Source organism: Sitophilus oryzae, unplaced genomic scaffold (assembly GCF_002938485.1).
Source record: "Sitophilus oryzae breed Bouriz unplaced genomic scaffold, Soryzae_2.0 scaffold_466_pilon_pilon, whole genome shotgun sequence".
NCBI classification, from domain to species: Eukaryota; Metazoa; Arthropoda; class Insecta; order Coleoptera; family Curculionidae; genus Sitophilus; species Sitophilus oryzae.
Window position 1 is genome coordinate 1,787,574 of NW_022147047.1, and position 20,366 is coordinate 1,807,939.

General features: G+C 32.1%; 1 protein-coding gene across 2 annotated transcripts in view; it reads right to left on the minus strand.

Annotated features, from left to right (window-relative positions):
• The window catches only part of LOC115886066 (transducin-like enhancer protein 4), a 352,927-nt gene that overhangs the window by 158,720 nt on the left and 173,841 nt on the right, over nucleotides 1–20,366 (minus strand). For both annotated transcript variants that reach the window (XM_030905097.1, XM_030905096.1), the window contains exon 5: nucleotides 11,227–11,364. In XM_030905097.1, coding sequence (XP_030760957.1) covers nucleotides 11,227–11,364 — 138 coding nt within the window. The remainder of the gene's footprint in view (nucleotides 1–11,226; nucleotides 11,365–20,366) is intronic.

Consider the following 20,366-nt stretch of genomic DNA (forward strand, 5'->3'; position numbering starts at 1 on the left):
GAAATGATTTGGAAAAAATCGAAATAAAAATGAAACTTTTCCACCCTGTATCTCCGAAACTAAGCATTTTAGGGCGTACATTTATACGAATTTCTTTACTTATTTTTATCTGTAGAATATGCTGCAAAAGTTTTCGGAATACATTTCGGACCACCCTGTATATTGCTATTATTATATTTTTGAATATATATTTATTTAAAATACGTTTATGTTTATGTCAACCAAAACAGGAATTAACAAAAACGAACAGAAAATAAACAGATACCTTGCTGAAAGCCATTCTTTCCGGAAATCAAAACATTTCCTTGATTTCATATCAAACAGACACACAGCAATATCCAAAACGCCGCAAGACTGAAATTTCATTCCACTCGTCCGCAGTTCGGGCGCGTCTTTATTTACAAACCCTTCCCCTAGATGTCGCTCACGTTTCGCAGCGATATCTCCTATCTACCCTTACCACCCCTACATCCTTTATACCAGGGTTATTCAAGAATATGTTATTTTAAAGTCTTAAATTGTGTGTATAATTTGTATTTTATTTATAGGTTGCTGAAAAACAGACATGAATACAGAGTGGTCCGAACTGTATTCCGAAAACTTCGGCAGCATATTCTACAGATAAAAATAAGTAAAAAAGTTCGTATAAATGTATGTCCTAAAATGCTTAGCTTCTGAGATACAGGATGTAGAAGTTTCATGTTTATTTCGATTTTTTCCAAATAATTTCTGAAGTAACGTCAATGTTTGGATGAAAACTGGTATCTGGTAGTTCTTTGACATGAGAAATTTCATTTTTGATGTTAATATGCCCCCTACTTATTTTTAAACGGTTTGAAGACTAATAACTTTTCATACGTACCTGTATATGAGAAACAAATACATTTACGATGTTTTTTTACGTAAAAAAGATCTCTTGGAAAAAATGGCTACGAGTGATGGTTCTGGAGATATTTGGAATCGAAATTATCAATACCTGTCATAATTGACATAAATTAAATACGTTGACTGAATACTTATTAGACCGAAATCATAAATTTGAAATGTTTTTGTGCCAAAAGTTCAATAGAAACTGTTTTATCATAATTTATTCGCAGAAAAATTTACAATTAATTTAAAAAAAATAAAAATTACCCAAATTTATTATTTCAGTCAATAACTATCTAGGTACTCAACGTGTTTAATTTCTGTCAATAATGACATGTATTGACTGCTTCCATTCTAAATATCTTGAGAACGGTTGCTCGTAGCGATTTTTACCAAGAGATATTTTTTACGTAGAAAGTCAGGGAAATGTATATTTTTTCACTCATTAATTTTATACAGGTACGGACGAAAAGTTATTACTCTTCGAAATAGTTCAAACACATGTAAGTGGCGCCACCTACAAATAGGAGTCATATTGACATCAAATTCCAAATTTCTCATGTCAAAAAACTCCCAGACACCAAATTTCATCCAAATATTGACGTTACTTCAGAAATTATTCGGAGAAAATCGAAATAAAAATGACACTTCTACACCCTGTATCTCCGAAACTAAGCATTTTAGGACATACATTTATACGAACCTTTTTACTTATTTTTATCTGCAGAATATGACGAAGTTTCCGGAATACAGTTCGAACCACCCTGTATAATAATAGGTAGTTTATTTAATATCCATACATTGATTGTTCGTTATTTAGTTTGATTTGATACATCTCTAATGCAAAGATATACGCGAGAAGCTATGAATCGCAAAAAATTGTTAATTTTTAAAATAAATAAGAGGATGTTGCGAAATAACGCGTAATTCTTAATGTTAAACAACGGTTCATACACTTCATCTATAAACAAACTTTAGTATTAGTATTAGAATTAGAAGAATGGGTATTTGTAATGTTTGAATTCTGAGTGGGAAGTGTTAAAAATAATTCAAAGAATTAGCGAATAAAGTAATGTTAAATAAAAAGCTTATAAACGGTGTGAATCTTTTATTATAATGGAAATAGGTGTATATATTTGTCGAAAGTCATGCAAATATTTGCTAAAATATAGTCATAAAAATATTTATTTAGGTAAGTAGGAATAGTAAACTTATACCATCAGTGGCGTCGTGTAGGTCAATTTTTTGGTTTGAGTTAAGTTTCCCTAATATATAAAGAATTTATTAGTGGCTCGCAAAATAAAATAAGAGACAGATAGCAATATACTTTTAATAATTCTTTAGTTTCTTTTATTATTAATCATGGCTTACTAATAAAAATGATCTTTTAATGAAACTTTCAAATACTGCTGTAAATAGTGAAAATAAATATAGAGTGATATGTATTTTTGCAAACCTTATGGCAAGCCAGATCATATAATTATTAAATATACAGGGTGTTCCATTTAAGAAAACATAACTTTAGTTTATATCTCCAAAAATATTATTTTCGTAGAATAACAGACCACGCCACTGTATTCTACGTAAAAAGTTCTGCAATAAACAGTTTTCACCTACTCGATATCTTTCAGAATAACAGAGACACGAGAAGTATCCCGATTTGAAAATTTTTCAAAAAGACCCTGTAGCTCAGAAACGAGAGCTAGGAAAATTTTGTTTACAGCATTTTCCATTTGACAAAAAAGTGGGATAGGTTTGTGCAAACCGCACCCTTCTGTCTTGACTAGTAACGAAGGTACCGTATGATTTCAACCGAAATGGGACACCCTGTACATGATACTGTCGAAAATACTAAACTGGTGAAGGGATATCTTTTTATTTTTGTTGTAAATTCTATATATCATGCACTTTATACGTTCCATCGCAGAGAATCTGATTTTGATGATATTATACAGGGTGTCCCATAAATAAGTGCAAGTATTTTAAGAAGTGGTATATCTGACAAAAAAGAAACATATTTTCTCTTTACCTACAAACTATTTAAAGCACAAAACAATAATCCAAACAAGCGACTTCGTTCGCGTCGAATTAATCATCTGTAATGGTAATGATAAAGCAAAGCAAGAATTTCCATTAACATACAAACTGGATAAAATTTTCTCACATTTATGTCAGCATGAGAAAAAGCAATCGAGAAACCCCTCCTTATCGAACCTCTACACCCCACAGTCAATTCGTTTACCAAAAATCAGCTTTAAAGGTCAAGCAGTTTAAGCAGAATCGTGATTACTCAGTGGTCATATTTTATGAAACACCCTGTATAAATTTTTAAAAAGTCTTAAAATATGTAAAACAACAAAATAAAATATACGTGTTTAAGAGTTTTTCCGAAAAACTCACCGGTTTTTAAATAGAAAAATATTCTAATATTTGAGGGGTGGTTTTACCCCCTTAGAATTTGAGTTTCGAAAAATCCCTTCTTATCGAACCTCTACACCCTAAAGTCAATCCGTTTTCCAAAAACCAGCTTTTTACATCAAGCGCTTTAAGGAGGATCGTGATTAATCAATGACCAGATTTTTCGAAACAACTTGTATACATTTTTAAAAAATCTTAAAATATGCAAAAAAAAAACAAAAAAATACGCGTTTAAGCGTTTTTTCTTAATCTTGACCGTTTTTTAAATAAAAAAATACTATAATATTTGAGGGGTGGTTTCACCCCCTTGGAACTGGAATTTCGAAAAATCCGTTCTTATCGAACCTCTACACCCTAGAATCAACCTGTATGCCAAAATTGAGCTTCTTACGTTGAATGGTTTGAGCAGGATCGTGATTAATCAGTGAGTAAGTCACTTAAGGGTTTTATATATTAGTATAGATGAATTAATTATTGATGTAGAAAAAAGATAAAAACCTTTGATTAACCCTCGTATGTATCAAGTTCACCCCTGTCTCCAAGAGTTTATCCCCACCCCCTGGAAGGATCCATTGATATTCAGCGTGGAGCTTAGGGCATTAGATTTCAGGAGCACATCTTGTTTTGTTAGATTATCTGCCGACTTGCAGCGGCTTGTCTCTTCAATTCGCATGCAGAACGACAAGATATAATATACAGACTGTCACAATTTACCAAAAAAAGTTATATTTATACAGGGTCCGGCAATAGTGCGTCGGGCATCTATAGCTCCTAGAATAAAAAACTTGAAAATTTTGTTTTAGTGCAAATCTAAAGTATGTACCAGGATGTATTTCAGGAAAATATTTTAACTTCTATAGAGTGGCTCAAAAAAGTATGAGTGGACCTGGATGATTTTTTTTAAATAGAACACCCTGTATATTATTACATTTTTGGCTTCCTTTCCGATCACTTTACTTAACCCTAAGATATGAATAAATACATTTTCATAGTTTCAGAGATATTAGAAAATAAATCAAAATTATATATTTTTTTAGCCCTTCTTAAAAAAATTATTAAAAATACAAAAACTGTTCTGAACACAAAACTATATTAGGTATTTACTTTAGATGGTCTGTACTTACTTTGCTATAAATATGAAAATCGTAAATTATACAGGATGTTCAAAATTCTAAGCCAAACTTTCTAAAATATAAAATAATTTTTCTTCGTTTTTTTAAATGGAACACCATGTATATTATTTTTTCAATAGACAGAGAATTAAAAAATGAACATTTTTTATATTTAGAGTATTTAAAACTTTTTAACGGTTTCGCAGATATTTACGGTTTTATATTTCATATGGCATTTTCCATAGTAAATTTTTATCAAAGCCACCCAATAATTTTTCTCTCGTATTTTACCATTGAAAGCGCCATATGAAATAATACTGCGTGTATCTGCGAAACCGTTAAACAATTTGAAATACTCTAAATACAAAAAATGATCATTTTTAAACTCTCCTTCTAATAAAAAAATAATATACAGGGTGTTCCATTTAAAAAAAACAAAGAAAAAATATTTTATATTTTAGAAAGTTTGACGTAGAATATTGAATATCCTGTATGAATTACGATTACCATATTTATAGCAAAGTAAGAACAGACCATCTAAAGTAAATACCTGATATCGTTTTGATTTCAGAACAGTTCTTGTATTTTTAATAATTTTTTTAAGAAGGGCTGAAAAATATATATTTTTAATTTATTTTTTAATATCTCTGAAACTATGGAAATATATTTATTCATATCTTAGGGTTATGTAAAGTGATCTGAAAGGAAGCCAAAAATGCAATAATATACAGGGTGTTCCATTTAAAAAAAATCATCCAGGTCCGCTCACACATTTTTGAGCCACCCTATAGTAGTTAAAATATTTTCCTGAAATACATCCTGGTACATACTTTAGATTTGCACTAAAACAAAATTCTCAAGTTTTTTATTCTAGGAGCTATAGATGCCCGACGCACTATTGCCGGACCCTGTAGATAGAAAGTTATAATAGTATATTGTCACAACTTACAGAATAACACAGTTTTTACTTAAGCTGTGATATTGTTTTATTAGGAGTAAAAAAAAGTTCATTTTTATATTTCTTATTTTGTTAAACGATTCCACAAGAAATTCCAATGTTTCGGCAAACTATCAATAATTTTTTTCCATAGCAACTGTTAAAATTGCCTTATATCTATCAAAAATAGTAGATAAAATAGTACTTTAACCGCAAGGGTAGATTAAATGTAAAAAAAGCAGTGCAAAGAAATTTCACGACATCGTCTGAGTTTAAAATTTTTGACTTTTTCGGTTTATAACCGCTACATGCTGCTCCAAGAAAGCTATGAGCTTACTATGGCAAAATAAAAACACTAAATCACCACAATAAACCAAAACACTTTTACTTTTACACTGGACGCGCGTTTCGCTAACCATGTTAGCATCATCAGCAGATGATTATAAACTAAAATACAATCTACAATTGGAGCGTTTATATACTCGCTCAGTGGGCACCGAGTGGGCGTGGCAAGATCTAGCCAACCGAGTCAGAACCCACCGAGCGTAACAGTTAGATTCCGCCACTAGAGTAGTAGGAACAAAGAACTTGAAGGAATTGGACCGTTGTCCCTGTTCAATTCTGATGCTTTCATATGCATCTAATTGCCTGTAATTTGAGACTTGTTTAAGTAATTTTAAGTTATTAAGATCTATACAATGTTCTTTATCAACAATATGTTCGGCAACGCAAGATTTATCAGGTCTACTATATCTTATCTGAGCTAAATGTTCTTTAAATCTAGTTAATATTGATCTTCTAGTTTGCCCAACATATTTCTGATTACAATCTTTACAAGAAATTTCATAATTAGATTAGCACTATACACAAGTTTATAATTGACATTCTTAAAAACTCCTTCTAGACCACGGGATAACTGTCTAACAAACGGTATTGAAAAAAATTTTGACGTATCTTTCTCCACTTGAAAAGTCGAATTTTCAAAAATCATTAACCTATACCTACGTTTTCTAATTATTTTATCTACTAGTGAAGGAGAATATCCATTACACTCAGCTACATTCCTAATGTAATCTCTTTCTATTTCATATCTTTCGTTGGAAAGTGGAAAACTAAGTAATCTATGAACTAAAAAATTTAAACTAGCCATTTTATGTTCAATACTATGATATGATTCATTAGGAATATATCTGCGTGTAGTGGTATTTTTCCTATAGATATCAAATTCCAGGCAATTATTAGTATTTCTAATAACTAATACATCTAGAAATGGTAATCTGTCGTTGTTGTCAATTTCATGTGTAAATTTAATGGAAGGAAAACGATTATTTAACTTAGAAATAAAATTATCTATGGTGTCTGAATGTTTGTTAAAAACAGCAAAAATATCATCCACATACCTAAACCATACTCTTGTAAAATACTCAAACTGATTCTTAGCCACCACTTCAAACCTGCTCATGAATAAATTAGCCAAAAATGGAGACAATGGATTACCCATTGCTGTACCTTCCCGCTGTTCAAAGAAGTTGTTATTAAATTGAAAACAATTTTGTTTCATACATAACGATGTAAGCTCAATATATTCAGTCACAGTTTTGTTGTCGAGACCATTTGCGTTCAGTAATTCCTTCAAGTAGCCTAAAGTGTGTGGAATTGGAACACTTGGGAACAACGACCCGATAAAAGTAAACGTGTTTTGGTGTATTGTGGTGATTTAGTGTTTTTATTTTGCTGTGTAACACCAAAGGTTCCAACCCTCAACTGTAAGCTTACTAAATGTACAAAGTTTAGATGTTACTATACTACTACGGAAATTTAAACGGTATAGCTTATCTTTAACCTTGAAATATCAATGTTTTCATTGGCCAGTATTGTACTTTTTAGCATTGAATAGTACGACCATAAACTGGACGGCTGCATTTTCTTTGATTTTTTAGAAAAATATGCTAAAAGTATCTATTCACTTGATCTTTCTTCTCGCACGTTTTTTAATTGCTTCAATTTTTGAAAAATTTTCTATTCCTTTTCATAAGTTATTCGGGATTTAAATGAAAGTAGTTTGGATATAGCGTTTGTCGCCTCAGCCTGAATATCTGTTGGTAATTTACTTATTTCGTTTTGAGCCATTTCTGGCTCCAATTCAATCAGCAATCGACACGAAAGAGAATTAAAAAATATTGACTCAAAACTGACAACTAAAGAGACAGCTTTATTTATTTGTCAAATTACATAGAAACCAACCCCAACCCAGCACAATATTTTTTCTACTCGTTATAAATTTCTTGAAAAAATAATTTCTGAACATTTTTTAAAACGTAACTCGCTATGGAAAAAAAATTGTTTTATACACGACGATAAAATTGCACTATCGTCTCCCGAAATTAATTTACTCGCGATTTCATCGCTCGTGAATTAATCTTTTCGGTCGGTTCTTGTATAAAAAATAACTATTGTTATCCCTCGTATAATAGACAAATGAGTCGACTACATTTATCATTTATCTACTATATTTTTAGGTTGTTCCTTGTTCTATTATACTATATATAGTTCACTGAATACCGTAATAATATACTTTCTGTTAATTCAACACTTTATTGAATGGCAGCGAATCCAAGAAATTAGAACAATTAGCGGTTTACTCTTGAATGTGTGTGTATAGGTACTATACATGTCTCTCGGCGAAGTACGTATCTACAATCGTCTAACAGCACCACTCTCAATATTTAAATAAGGCCTGTTTGTACGGAGTATTTGCATTTTGTTTTGTGCACTTAGCGTCCGTATGTTAACAAGCCGTACGTTTTTTTTTTTCCATTAAGTGTGTTTGAAGAGATTTTCTGTAATTGAAAGTAGTACCAGTATAGATCACATTTTCTAGATAGTAACTTCGTATAATGTAATTGGTAAAAAAAATATAGTTACCCTTAGACTTAAAAAATAAGTGAAAAAAAGTCGATTTTATCATATACAGGGTGCTACAAATTCGAGGTACGAGCATTGGTATCTCGGTAACCGTAATAGATACGAACATGGTTAAATTGGGGCAAAGTTGCGCTTTGGGATGCTCACCAAGATGCCATTAAAAAAGTTTTAAAATTTTCAAGGATTGTTGAGTTTTTTGAAAAAAAAAATGATTTTTTTTGAAAATCAATTTTATTTTTTCCTGTCGTTACTTTTTAGAAAATCAAAAAACTAATTGCACATTCTCGTAGCCACTTTATTAAAGCTATCTGATAGTATTTTTCGATTTTCAAATTAGCTGATAAGTTGTGAGATACAGAGGCCAACTTATTTTTTTTAAATACGGACCTGCATTTTTTACTTCAGATTTTGAAAGAACTCGGTCTCCTGATTACAATGATATGCCACACTTAATATTGCTTTTTTGCTTTGATATTTGAACACAATTTATTTAAAATAATCGATGTCAGGGTGGGTCAAATTCGACGCTTTTAAATGGAAACACCCTTTTCTATAGGAGATAGACGAAAACTAATATCGGTGTCTGGAGCTCAATTTTCATCAAAAGCATAATGGTGAAAACCGCACATCAATATCTGTTACCGTTTCGGAGTTACGGGGTGTTTTTCAAAAATGTGCATTTTTAACAAATCGCTGTAACTTTTTTGCTATGAAAAATTTCGTATTTCTTAAATTATTAATTTTAAAAAAAATATACTTAAACCATTAAATTCTACGTAAAAAGGTGCTTTGGAAATGTTTTCATAAAAATACAAAATTTTCCATAGCAAAAAAGTTACAGCGATTTGTTAAAAATGCACATTTTTGAAAAACACCCCGTAACTCCGAAACGGTAACAGATATAGATATGCGGTTTTCACCATCATGTTTTTGACAAAAATTGAGCTCCAGACACCGATATTAGTTTTCGTCTATCTCCTATAGAAAAGGGTGTTTCCATTTAAAAGCGTCGAATTTGACCCACCCTGTACTTCAACAGCCGTTAAACGGTAGCCTACTAAAATGCCGTTAATAGATATTGTGACGTCGTTCATGTCGGCGGAAAGTAATGCCTGTTAGGCTATACCTTAAGCATTTCGCAAGAGCACCTGTGGGTCAGTGGCTGAGGCTATCGCTTCGTAAGCGAATGGTCCGTGGTTCAAATCTCACGCCGACGAAGACTTTTTTATATTTTTTTTTGCTTATAGGGTGATCTTATTGCATTGGTTTCACTTTTTTTGGTTGGATTGGTTTAGTTATTTGGCGGGTTGGTTAGCGTGGTTATTTGGAGGGTGTTAATTCATTGGTTAGTTGGTTATTTGGTAGGGTTGGTTGGTTTTTACTAATTTATATTTGTCTTTTAAATTTTTTTATCAGTGTCGAAGTTAGTTGCGTTGGTTAAGTTGGTTATTTGGTGGGGTGGATAGCGTTGGTTAGTCCTTATAGGACAGTCAGTTAGTCACATCAACGACGTCATACCTATTAACGGCATTTTAGTAAGCTACCGTTTAACGGCAGTTTAAGTACAGCCTAAAATAATTTCCTAATTTAAGTCCGGCTCTGTTTTTTTTAAATATTTAATCTATTCATCAGCATAACCCTGAGGAATGAAAATAAGGGACTGGAACATTTGAAGAAGCGCAGTCTGAATACAAAATCTGAACGATTTAGGGAGATACACCAGTTTTTTACTTTCATTTTTTTCCTACTTGGAGATGATAATGTAAAAGAAGTTAGCTTCAGATTACTAAAACACAGTTGGGGTTCGATACTTTGATGTTATAATAGCAAAATTTAACACTAGTTCATGGTAATACACCAAAATACTTTGGAAACACTGAACGACTGAAATTTTAGTTTTAATCATCTGCTGATGATAGCTAACATGATTAATGAACCATACGTCCAGTTTTTTAAATGTATAAGTGTAAAAACTACTCAAACTAATAGTTACCCTTAATAGGAAATCGTTGAAGATGATGTCAAATATATACAGGGTGGTCTGTACTGTATTCCGGAAACTTCGGCAGCATATTCTGCAGATAAAAAATAAGCAAACACGTTCGTATAAAGGTGTGTCCGACAATGTCTAATTTCGGAGATACAGGGCGTAGAACTTTCATTTTTATTTCGATTTTTCCCAAATAATTTCTGAACATCAGTTCGGACCAACCTGAATAACTAAATGCCTTTATTGTCAACAAATTTTACAATTTGTAGACAAAGGTAGAGTAAACAAACAAAAGAAAATACAAAACAAGTATACAAATTACATTGTCAGTCTTATTGTTTAAAATAAACATTAAAAAAATTAATGTTTACAATGTCAAAGAATAAAAAAATAAAAATAAGATTCAAAAATATTTAGTAAGTTTATAGTAAATATAGTAATAGCAAATATTAGACCAGTGTTTACAAGATCAAATTCGATTATCAAAATATGTCATTTACGGTGTAGAAAGCCTTGTCTATTAAATAAGATTTCAATGCTTTGCGAAATGAAGAAAATGATGTTATCGATTTAATTTCAAATGGCAGGTGATTGTGCATTTGTTTCGAGTTGTATAATATTGAACTTTTAACTAACTCTGGGCGTGGGGTAGGTAGATAAAGATCTTGCTCCGCGCTCCTGAGTGGATAAGTGTGAGATGGCCTTTCTTGAGAAGCTGATACATGCTTACGTATTAGGCAAACGGATTCAAATATAAATAAGGAAAGAAGAGTTAATATTTTTATTTTTTTTTAAAAAGTCCTGGCAATGAGTTCTGCTGTTTAGTCCGTTGTTTAGTTCTGCTGTACAGGAAATCGTTGAAGATGATGTCAAAAATGTTGAATAATATTGGATTATGGATTATAAATGGATTGTTCTTATTTTCGATAAAATAATGGTATGTAGGTAATAATTACAATTAATGAGAGTGGACTTACCCCAATGATGGCGTTTAATTCTGTCATTGTAATTTGTTTCGCCCTCTCCACTGCAGTGGCCACTTGTTGCTGGTGTTCTTGCGATAGGAATGGTAGGATTTGCGCTATGATGGCGTTCAGTCTTTTGCCTATTTCAGTCTGAAACAAAACGAAAATAATCTTTATTTGTGCAGATTCCAAATTTTTAAGCAATAAAGTCAGTCACTGCAGACTAGGGGATTCAATCCCGGGATTTCGGGATTCCGGGATCCCGATTCCGTGACGCCCGTCATTCGCCTCGGTTGATTATATGAAAACGGAAAGATGTAGAAACAAAATATTTTATGGGTATATGTAGACAGATAATGTGCATAATTTAAAATTATTTTGAAATGGGTGTGTCAGAACTAAGATCCATACCAAAGTTATATTTTTATAATGGAATTATATGGAACACCCGCTATTTTATTTCATTTATGGATTTTTTTGCATAAAATAAGGCATTTATTATAAGGGTTTAATATGTTTAAATGCTTTGGTTTTTGAGTTATTTAAAGATATTTAAATATGCATGCTATAATAAAAATGTTTGTAAACACCCTGTACATTATTTTTCAGAATTAATTCTTGTGCTGACTTTGAAGCCAGAGAAATAAACTTTACTAAAAAATTTGATTGGTTCCTTAAATGTATACAGGGATATTAAAAAGTGCTGGTCTATTTTGAATATTTATTTTACATAAAAACTTCGTTATTTCAAATGCAACACTATGTATTTTTTAAAATAAGTCGAAGCAGATTTAAATGCTCTTTCAAACTATATTAGGGTTTCCTATACCTATCTGGCTCAGATTTTGAATAAAAAGAGATTTTTTAATAAAACGGCAATCAAGATGGCTGGTGTCGCCATGTCAATTTGCTAGTGACAGTTAGTAGCTACTTTCAAAATCTCCTGCCACCATCAAGTGTCTATTAACTAAGACTGAATAAGAAATGACACAATAAGAAAAATACAACCGTTAAAAGAAAAAGTAAAAGTATATAAAAACAAATGGAAGGTATACGTAGAAAGAATGAGATGATAGAACTCCACACATATGTTATGATATCAATCTATACAGAGATGATGAAGCGGAACAGGTTTTTAAACCTAAACCTAAAAAGGATATGACAACGATAATTCTGTATCACTCTATAGCCACACTCAACTTAAATAAAAAAAAACTATTTAATCATATCCAGTACTTCTAAACAAATTCGTTTAAAATAACCAAACAAAACAAATACACGAAAAAGAAAAACACGCAAACACAGAAACTTTAACAGAAGACACGCTAACAAAACTCATTTCCAGCCGAGCAACTTCGGATAAAAATCCTTTTTGAAAAATAAATACTGCAGCAGCGCAGCGTAACGTTTCGACATATTATTTCTTTTTTCCGCCCCTCTTCAGTATCTACTATACCGCTTCACATTCGTATATCGTTTTGTTTCGGCGTGTTTCTCTTTTTCTCCCATCCGCAGTATTTTCCAGACTGACGAGAGTGTTTGCCTGGCGGCTCGGAGCGTGTGTAAACACTGCGCGCCCTTAGTGTTTGCCCTCACGGTTCGCAGGACGATTCCGGTGCAGGGTAGGAGAGCGTTGTTTTTCGACGAGAAAAAAAATGGAATGAAAACGTGTAGGAAATTCTGTGCAAACTTTTAATTAGTACGTGTACTGGATGATTAACAGGTGTAAAAATAGAAATGTATGATTTAGAGAATAAAATTTTACTTGTTACGATGCAATAAATTCAATAATAAATAGAAAATGCAAAATAATATGAAATAAGCAAACTATATCGACTATATTAGTATCTGATCTCTTTGAAAATTTGTTACATCTTTAAAAATAATCTAAAATGTCAATATTCCATGGATATAGTGATGAATGATGTCTAAATTATAAGAAAATGCATTTTTTACAAAAACTTGAGGAGATAGGTAAAAAATGATTTAATACAATTTGATAGACAATTAAATTGTGCATCCGATTCTCGTAAAATATACAGGGTGTTCCATTTAAATCAAACAAGTTATTGCCGTTTAAAGCTAGTAATTGTTTAATATAAATTTTTAGACACTCTGTATAAGGTAGTATTTTGTTTATTATTGCAACACAATATCTGATCAATAAATAAACTTCAGTAAATATTTAGTATTAAAAACTTTGATACCCTTGAAACCTTCATAAAATTAAAAAATATTTCAAAAACGGCAAGGTTTAAGTGTGATAAACCTTAATCAAATATATCTTTATTTCAATCGTAAAATCTAAAAATAGAATAATATACAGGGTGTTTGATTTTAAAAAATACAACTATAATATTTTTTATTTATTTGGGACACTCTGGATATTGTAAAAATATTTTTAAATTGTAGCTTTAATAGTTCTTCAACGAACCCAAAACGTCCAATTTGTAAAAATCTAATCCTTTAGCTACAATACTCCGAACAACCCTGTATATTTATAATTAATTAATTTGTATTTCCTAAAATATTTTGATTAAAAGAAAATATGTAAAAGTGGATAACGCTGTGCCGGCCAAGTTTAATCACGTGACTAATACCTAGTTTATTTGGTATGAACTGTAGATCTTGTGTACTTGTGTAACACCGTATCACAAGTACAGGGTGTCCCACTAAGAATAGCTCTGGGCTGTATCTCGGAAAGTATTAGCCGTAGGTGCTGCGGAAAAAAATATTTATAACTAAAGAGGCTATGAGAAATTGCTGGAAATTATTTTCAAGTTTGTAGAACGACCGCTAGGGGACGCAACTGCAACAAAAAATAAGAAAATGGAGTTTTTACACAATTTTGCCTAGATAAGGTGTACTATAAGTAATAGCTTCTTAATCTTCAGTATATTTTGAATATTTTTTGTTAGAGCTATTTTCCCCTATCTACCAAAATAAAGTGGTGGGGGAAGGTTAGATCCATTTTTATTTAAATATTAATATCTCTGGACTGGATGATCGGAATCCAACAAGCGAGAGCTCGTTTAAAAGAGCGTTTCTTACTCTATATTACACCATATAAACAGTAATAATAAGCTTTTGACCATAGACGCTAGGGGGCGTTGTCTTACAATTTAACAAACATTGCGCGTTTTTTCAAAAAAATTAAATGCAATAGTATATGTAATTTTAGCTGATCGGAAAGAGTAGAGAAAGATTAAAAAGTCAGCGAAAACCGCATCTTGATATCTTCTTTCAAACCGAAGACATTAGCAAAATTATAATAAATAACAAAAAGTAAGCCTTTAATTAACTTATTTTTACAACACAGTATCAGTAGCCCTCTTGATTATGCCCATTTTAACAAAAAATAAGATAGAAACAGTTAGTTTATTTTAAAATAGACAAAATACCAGAATACCATAATACCAGAGGTATTAATATCTAATAATTAAGATATTAATAACAGAGGACAAGAAACGATGATTCAATGAAGTCATGGGAGGCTTTGGAAAAAAGTTGCTTTTGACGTAATAGTATAAACGTCAAATTGTTATTAAATCAACATTTTCATAGTCTTAGCAGCGTTTTTTTTATCTTTTGATTGCTTTTTCGAAATGCCAACAACTTCAAATACTTCAAATAATAAAAGCAATAAAAAACGCTGCTAAGGCTATCAAAATGTTGATCTAATAACAATTTGACGTTTATACTATTACGTCAAATGCCTACCATGACTTCACTGAATCATCGTTTCTTGTCCACTGTTACTAATATCTTAATTATTAGATATTAATATACCTGGTATTATGGTATTCTGGTATTTCGTCGATTTTAAAATAAACTAACTGTTTTTATCTTATTTTTTGTTAGAATGGGCATAATCAAGAGGGCTACTGATACCGTATTGAAAAAATATGGTAATTAAGGGCTTATTTTTTGGTATTTATTATAATTTTGCTAATATCTTCGGTTTGAAAGAAGACACCAAGATGCGGTTTTCGCTGACTTTTTAAGCTTTTTCTACTCTTTCCGATCAGCTAAAATTACATATACTATTGCATTTAATTTTTTTGAAAAAACGCGCAATGTTTGTTAAATTATAAAACAACGCCCCCTAGCGTCTATGTTCAAAAGCTTATTATTATTGTTTATATGGTATAATATAGAGTAAGAAACGCTCTTTTAAACGAGCCCTCGCTTGTTGGATTCCGATCATCCAGTCCAGAGTTATTAATATTTAAATAAAAACAGATCTAACCTTCCCCCACCACTTTATTTTGGGAGATAGAAAAAAATGGCTCTAACAGAAAATATTCAAAATTTACTGAAGATTATGAAGATATTACTTATAGTACACCTTATCTAGGCAAAATTGTGTAAAAACTCCATTTTCTTATTTTTTGTTGCAGTTGTGCCCCCTAGCGGTCGTTCTACAAACTTGAAAATAATTTCCAGCAATTTCTCATAGCCTCTTTAGTTATAAATATTTTTTTCCGCAGCCCCTACGTCTAATACTTTCCTAGATACAGCCGAGAGCTATTCTTAGTGGGACACCCGGTACATGCGATCGGTAACCTTCGCTCTGTATACCGGGTGCGTCTCAAGTGGTGGCGACAATGTCAAAAGTTGAGATGTGATATGTCATTCTATTCATGCATAATAATGTCATTTTCTATCAAATAAAGTAAAAAAATACCGACGGTGCCATTTAAAAATCAAAAGTTGGAGTCATTTCCGGTGAAACAGGAAGTGACCAAAAACAATTGAATACATCAATCAATCCTAATTTATGTCATATACTAACATACCAAATCTCGCTTTTTTATCTGAAAAAATAAAAAAGTTATATGGGGTGAGCCACTTTTGGGACGCACCCGGTAAAGTATGGCACCGTAAAACGAATAAAATACGATTCTTTAATTTGCAGCTTTAGATTGACATAAGATTTGATAGTCTAAAAAGAGTCTTTATTGAGAATAATCTCGTGACAAGTATCGAACCAGGCGTCACCACTATCTCCAATCTCCAATCATATTATCGCTTATTACGGCCTATATAGCCTTCGTCCAGATAGACAATGTCCCCACACAACAAGCAAACAACAAGCGGAACTCACTCTATTTAGACCAGCTCCCCAGCCACAATCTCTCCCTCTCTCTCACACTTACCGGCGATGGTGGCGCCAATTAGCGGCGACCTTTGTAAACATTAACCCGATAAAGAGCCCTCTGGCGGCAAAAAGAGGAGATCGCGATTCCGACGCTGGCGGGATGTCGACGCTGCGGGTTAATTAGGGGACCAATTAAGGGCCTCGGCTCCAGCGGGCGATGAGCAGTCGAAAGTAATTAAACCGTTAATTAGGGATGTTTTGTCGCGCTGGAAGGGTGCCAGGATGGAGGGGAGGAAACGGAAGGATCCCTTTCGGATTTGAGGGGTTGGTTAGTTAAGTGTGATCGACTGTTTGTTGTCGTGAACGATAGAAATGAGTAGGTAAGAAATTTGTTATATTATAGTAAATGGCTTTGTCTTTAAGAGTCTATTAGGCTGTACTTTCGGGTCGTTCTCAGGGGTCGGGTAAAGCGGGTGCGTGGCCGAACGAATTATATATTATATTTCAGAAATCTGCTGTTGTTAAGTCACACCCAAAACACACGTGCTTTGATCAAGGCTTGATTAAAGTTTGCAGAGCTTCAGCATTTGCCATAAAATAGTGAGCAATTTGTTACAAAACCATATAAATTATGTATCACTGTAATCACAAAAGTTCAATCTATTTCCGTATTGTAACGGGATTTTAAATTATGTCTTTATTTTCGAGAAGATTTAGTCCAAACATAAGGAATATTTAGTTGATGTTTGACCATCAAAATCTTAAAAATCCTTTATCTTTAACCCAACTCGGCTGCTCCATTCCAAAACACAGTATGTGTAGTAAACAAACTTGTGAGAAAAACGTTCTCTAGTTTTTTTAGTTGGCTTTTGTAGTGTATGTGTAGATACTAGGGCACACTTTGGGCACGTCAAATCTCCGAATATCTTATAGCTATCAACAAACAGGCCAGGTTAAAACATACAGCAAAACACAGTATATCCAAATATGTAAGAAAACTAATTTCTGAAAAAATGTTGGTTACTGTGTTTTGGAATGGAGCAGCCGAACTAGCAAATATAGTTCCCAGTCCTTTTTAAAATGTAACTGCCCCTAAAGTATAGTTCCTAGGCCCACTCTGCCACTTAAAATGTTACTCTATAAGGAATAGTCACTTTGAAGTATATTTCGAGAGTGACCGGTTAGTGCCTACCTACTATAAAAGTGGAAAATAAACACCCCGATTGCAAGTCGCAAACATGTAATTTAAAGAAGTGGCTGGAACTACCTGAATCTTCGAATATGACACCATAAAAGACCAAAAACTTTATAGTAACTTTTCAAAGTAGGGGTTACTAACAAGTGCTACCATAATGCCTCCATTAAGTTTTTGTTACTTTATAGTAACAATTTAAGTTACGGGGTAGTCGCGGCCACGACACCTAATTACTTCTAATTTATAGTAGCATTGAAAGTAGCAAAATGGTTACTGCTACCTTCCTGGGTTACTATAAAGTAGCCGTCGCTCCTCCATGACCAGTAAAAAGTCACGGGGGTCAAAAACGGCTACTTTATAATGACCGTAACTTAATATACCCTAATAGATGTAATTGCCTCAGATTGTATCGTGTGCTGCTCTGTTTTGGTGTTTTCTTTTACTTACTTTTAAGCTTTATTAAAATTTTGTATAATCCCTAAGGTGAATAAAAAGAAATTTAAATATTCTAGTACTTGAATTAAACAAAAGGAATCACTGCGAGTCGATGCGTCGACAGCAGAAACAAAAACTATATCTTTCTATAATCCTACTGATGAACATCATAAATCAGGTAGTGACTGAAACAATTTTGAAGCTGTTTCTGTAGATGAGTGTAGTGTTAGTTCATCTGAAACTGAATCTCAGAGGAGAACTAATTTGAGAACCAAGAACAATATAAAACAAGAGCAAGGCGTTAAAATACTCTATACCTCATGTAGCTCTGAATAATATAGAAACACTAATAATAGAAAATGCACAATAAGTAAAAAATAACTCAAAGGACAAGGCGGAACGTTATAGTGCCACCAATGGAATGTATAGTCGCTACCAATGACCTCTAAATAAAGTATACCCGGCATTTCATTCATAAAAAGAAAAAGATCAGAATCAGACATTCGTTTCTTCTTCTATGCGAGTGGGAATAAGACGGGCTGATCGCAGTCATGAAGGATTCCCGAGAGAATGGCAACGCTGTTCAGAGATCTTGAGAATGTGTGCCAGTGGCGTAGTTACTTTGATTGTAATATATAATTTAATATTATATTCTCGTAAATATGATTTTTGGATACGATATATTGTTGTGATAGATTGCTCTTCAAATTGTGAAACTGACTACTTCTATACTCCAATCACTTCTATACGAAAATAACTAATTGAAATTATGATATGCATATTTCCATAGTAATGTCTGTAAATTGCTCCAGTAGTAATATAATCCATCAAGCGTTCAATGAATACGAGCCGAAGACGACTTTTATAAAACATTTATGTGAATTAATGGTATTATTTTGATTGAAGCAACGGTGAAAAATGAGAATATTTTAAAACTGTCGTGACGAATTGCAATTTAATATTAGGTATAAAAATATTACTATTTATAATAACAATAATAAAGATCTTTGTTAAACAAAAGAAAATTTCTAAAATATTTACTTATTTCTGGACCAGTTTCTTCGCGGATAATCGGGACCTTGTACTGAATAAATAATTAACTATTCAATAAAACATATCAAACAAAGACGCATTCATTTTTTAAACTATATAATTTTTTTAGTCTTAATAAACAAAACAAAAAATACATTCCTCTATTACAAAAATTATACTATCAAAAAAAAACGGCGTCAAAAATGACAATCGGTGATAATTTTGGCAAGGTGATATGTCATGACCCCTACTCTTGTTTATTTTTTAACGATACTTACTGGCAGTAGTACGCCTTAAGGTTGTATTTGATTTTTAAATGGTGTAATATAAATTCGAAAAAATTTTTTTTTGGATATCGATTTGTGTTTCTGGAAACGTTCTATCCTTTTATAATTTTTCTATATCTTTTATGTCAATTTTTAATAAATGACATCTAGAAATAGACCTCGCTAAAATTATATTCGATTGTTATTCCCAGCAGTCTTTGACACCGTTTTTTTTTAGATCATACGGTATTTAGTATGTAATATCCATTATATAAATCTATTTTGATTTTACACTTAAAAAATCATCTTTAATAACTAAAGATCCTAATAACAATCAGTATGATCGAAAAAAAGGCGTCCAGTTGGCTTAGAAATGAACATCGATGACATTCCCCATATACGCCGTTTTTTTTTCGATCATACACATATCACTATTGAACATTTTTCGTAATTGTGACATCTTTAATTTTTTTATATTTTCAACAAATTAATATTCGCATTTGTATACTTGGTTTTGATAATATTTAAATATTATGGTCAAAATATTCAATAAAACCAAACTTGACGAAACTAACTTAATGTAATGGTTCATTACTTATAACGGTACATTCCAAAACTGTGTGATTTACTAATATTTCGAAAGATTTTTTCCTATTTTACCTTTCGGCACCGCACTGATGTAACATAGCCTTACTCACCTTCGAAATCAAACTTCTAGGTTTAAATCGTCTCTATTTTTGCAAATTAAGCAAGTTCGCACCATTGTCTTATTGTTTCTGAATAAAATCACTAAAAATAATACCACAAAACACTAAAATATCTGGAAATCACCTCATGAAACACTTCGAAAAACCACAACACATTGGCAACGCCGTAAAGCAATTTATGAACGAATTCGAACTGGATGTTTTGTTGGCTGCCTGAATGTAGGAATAAAGATCCGGTATCAGCTGGCGTTGCGACGTTGTCGATTGTTTTATGTTAAATTTCTTAAAATCTAAAAATTATAAATACAGAAGATTTAAATAACGGCTAATGCTGATTGGGAGTAGTTCGTGATACTAGGCTACCTTTAGTTATTATCGGTTTAAAGTATTCTACGACGTAATCTATATTTGGAATT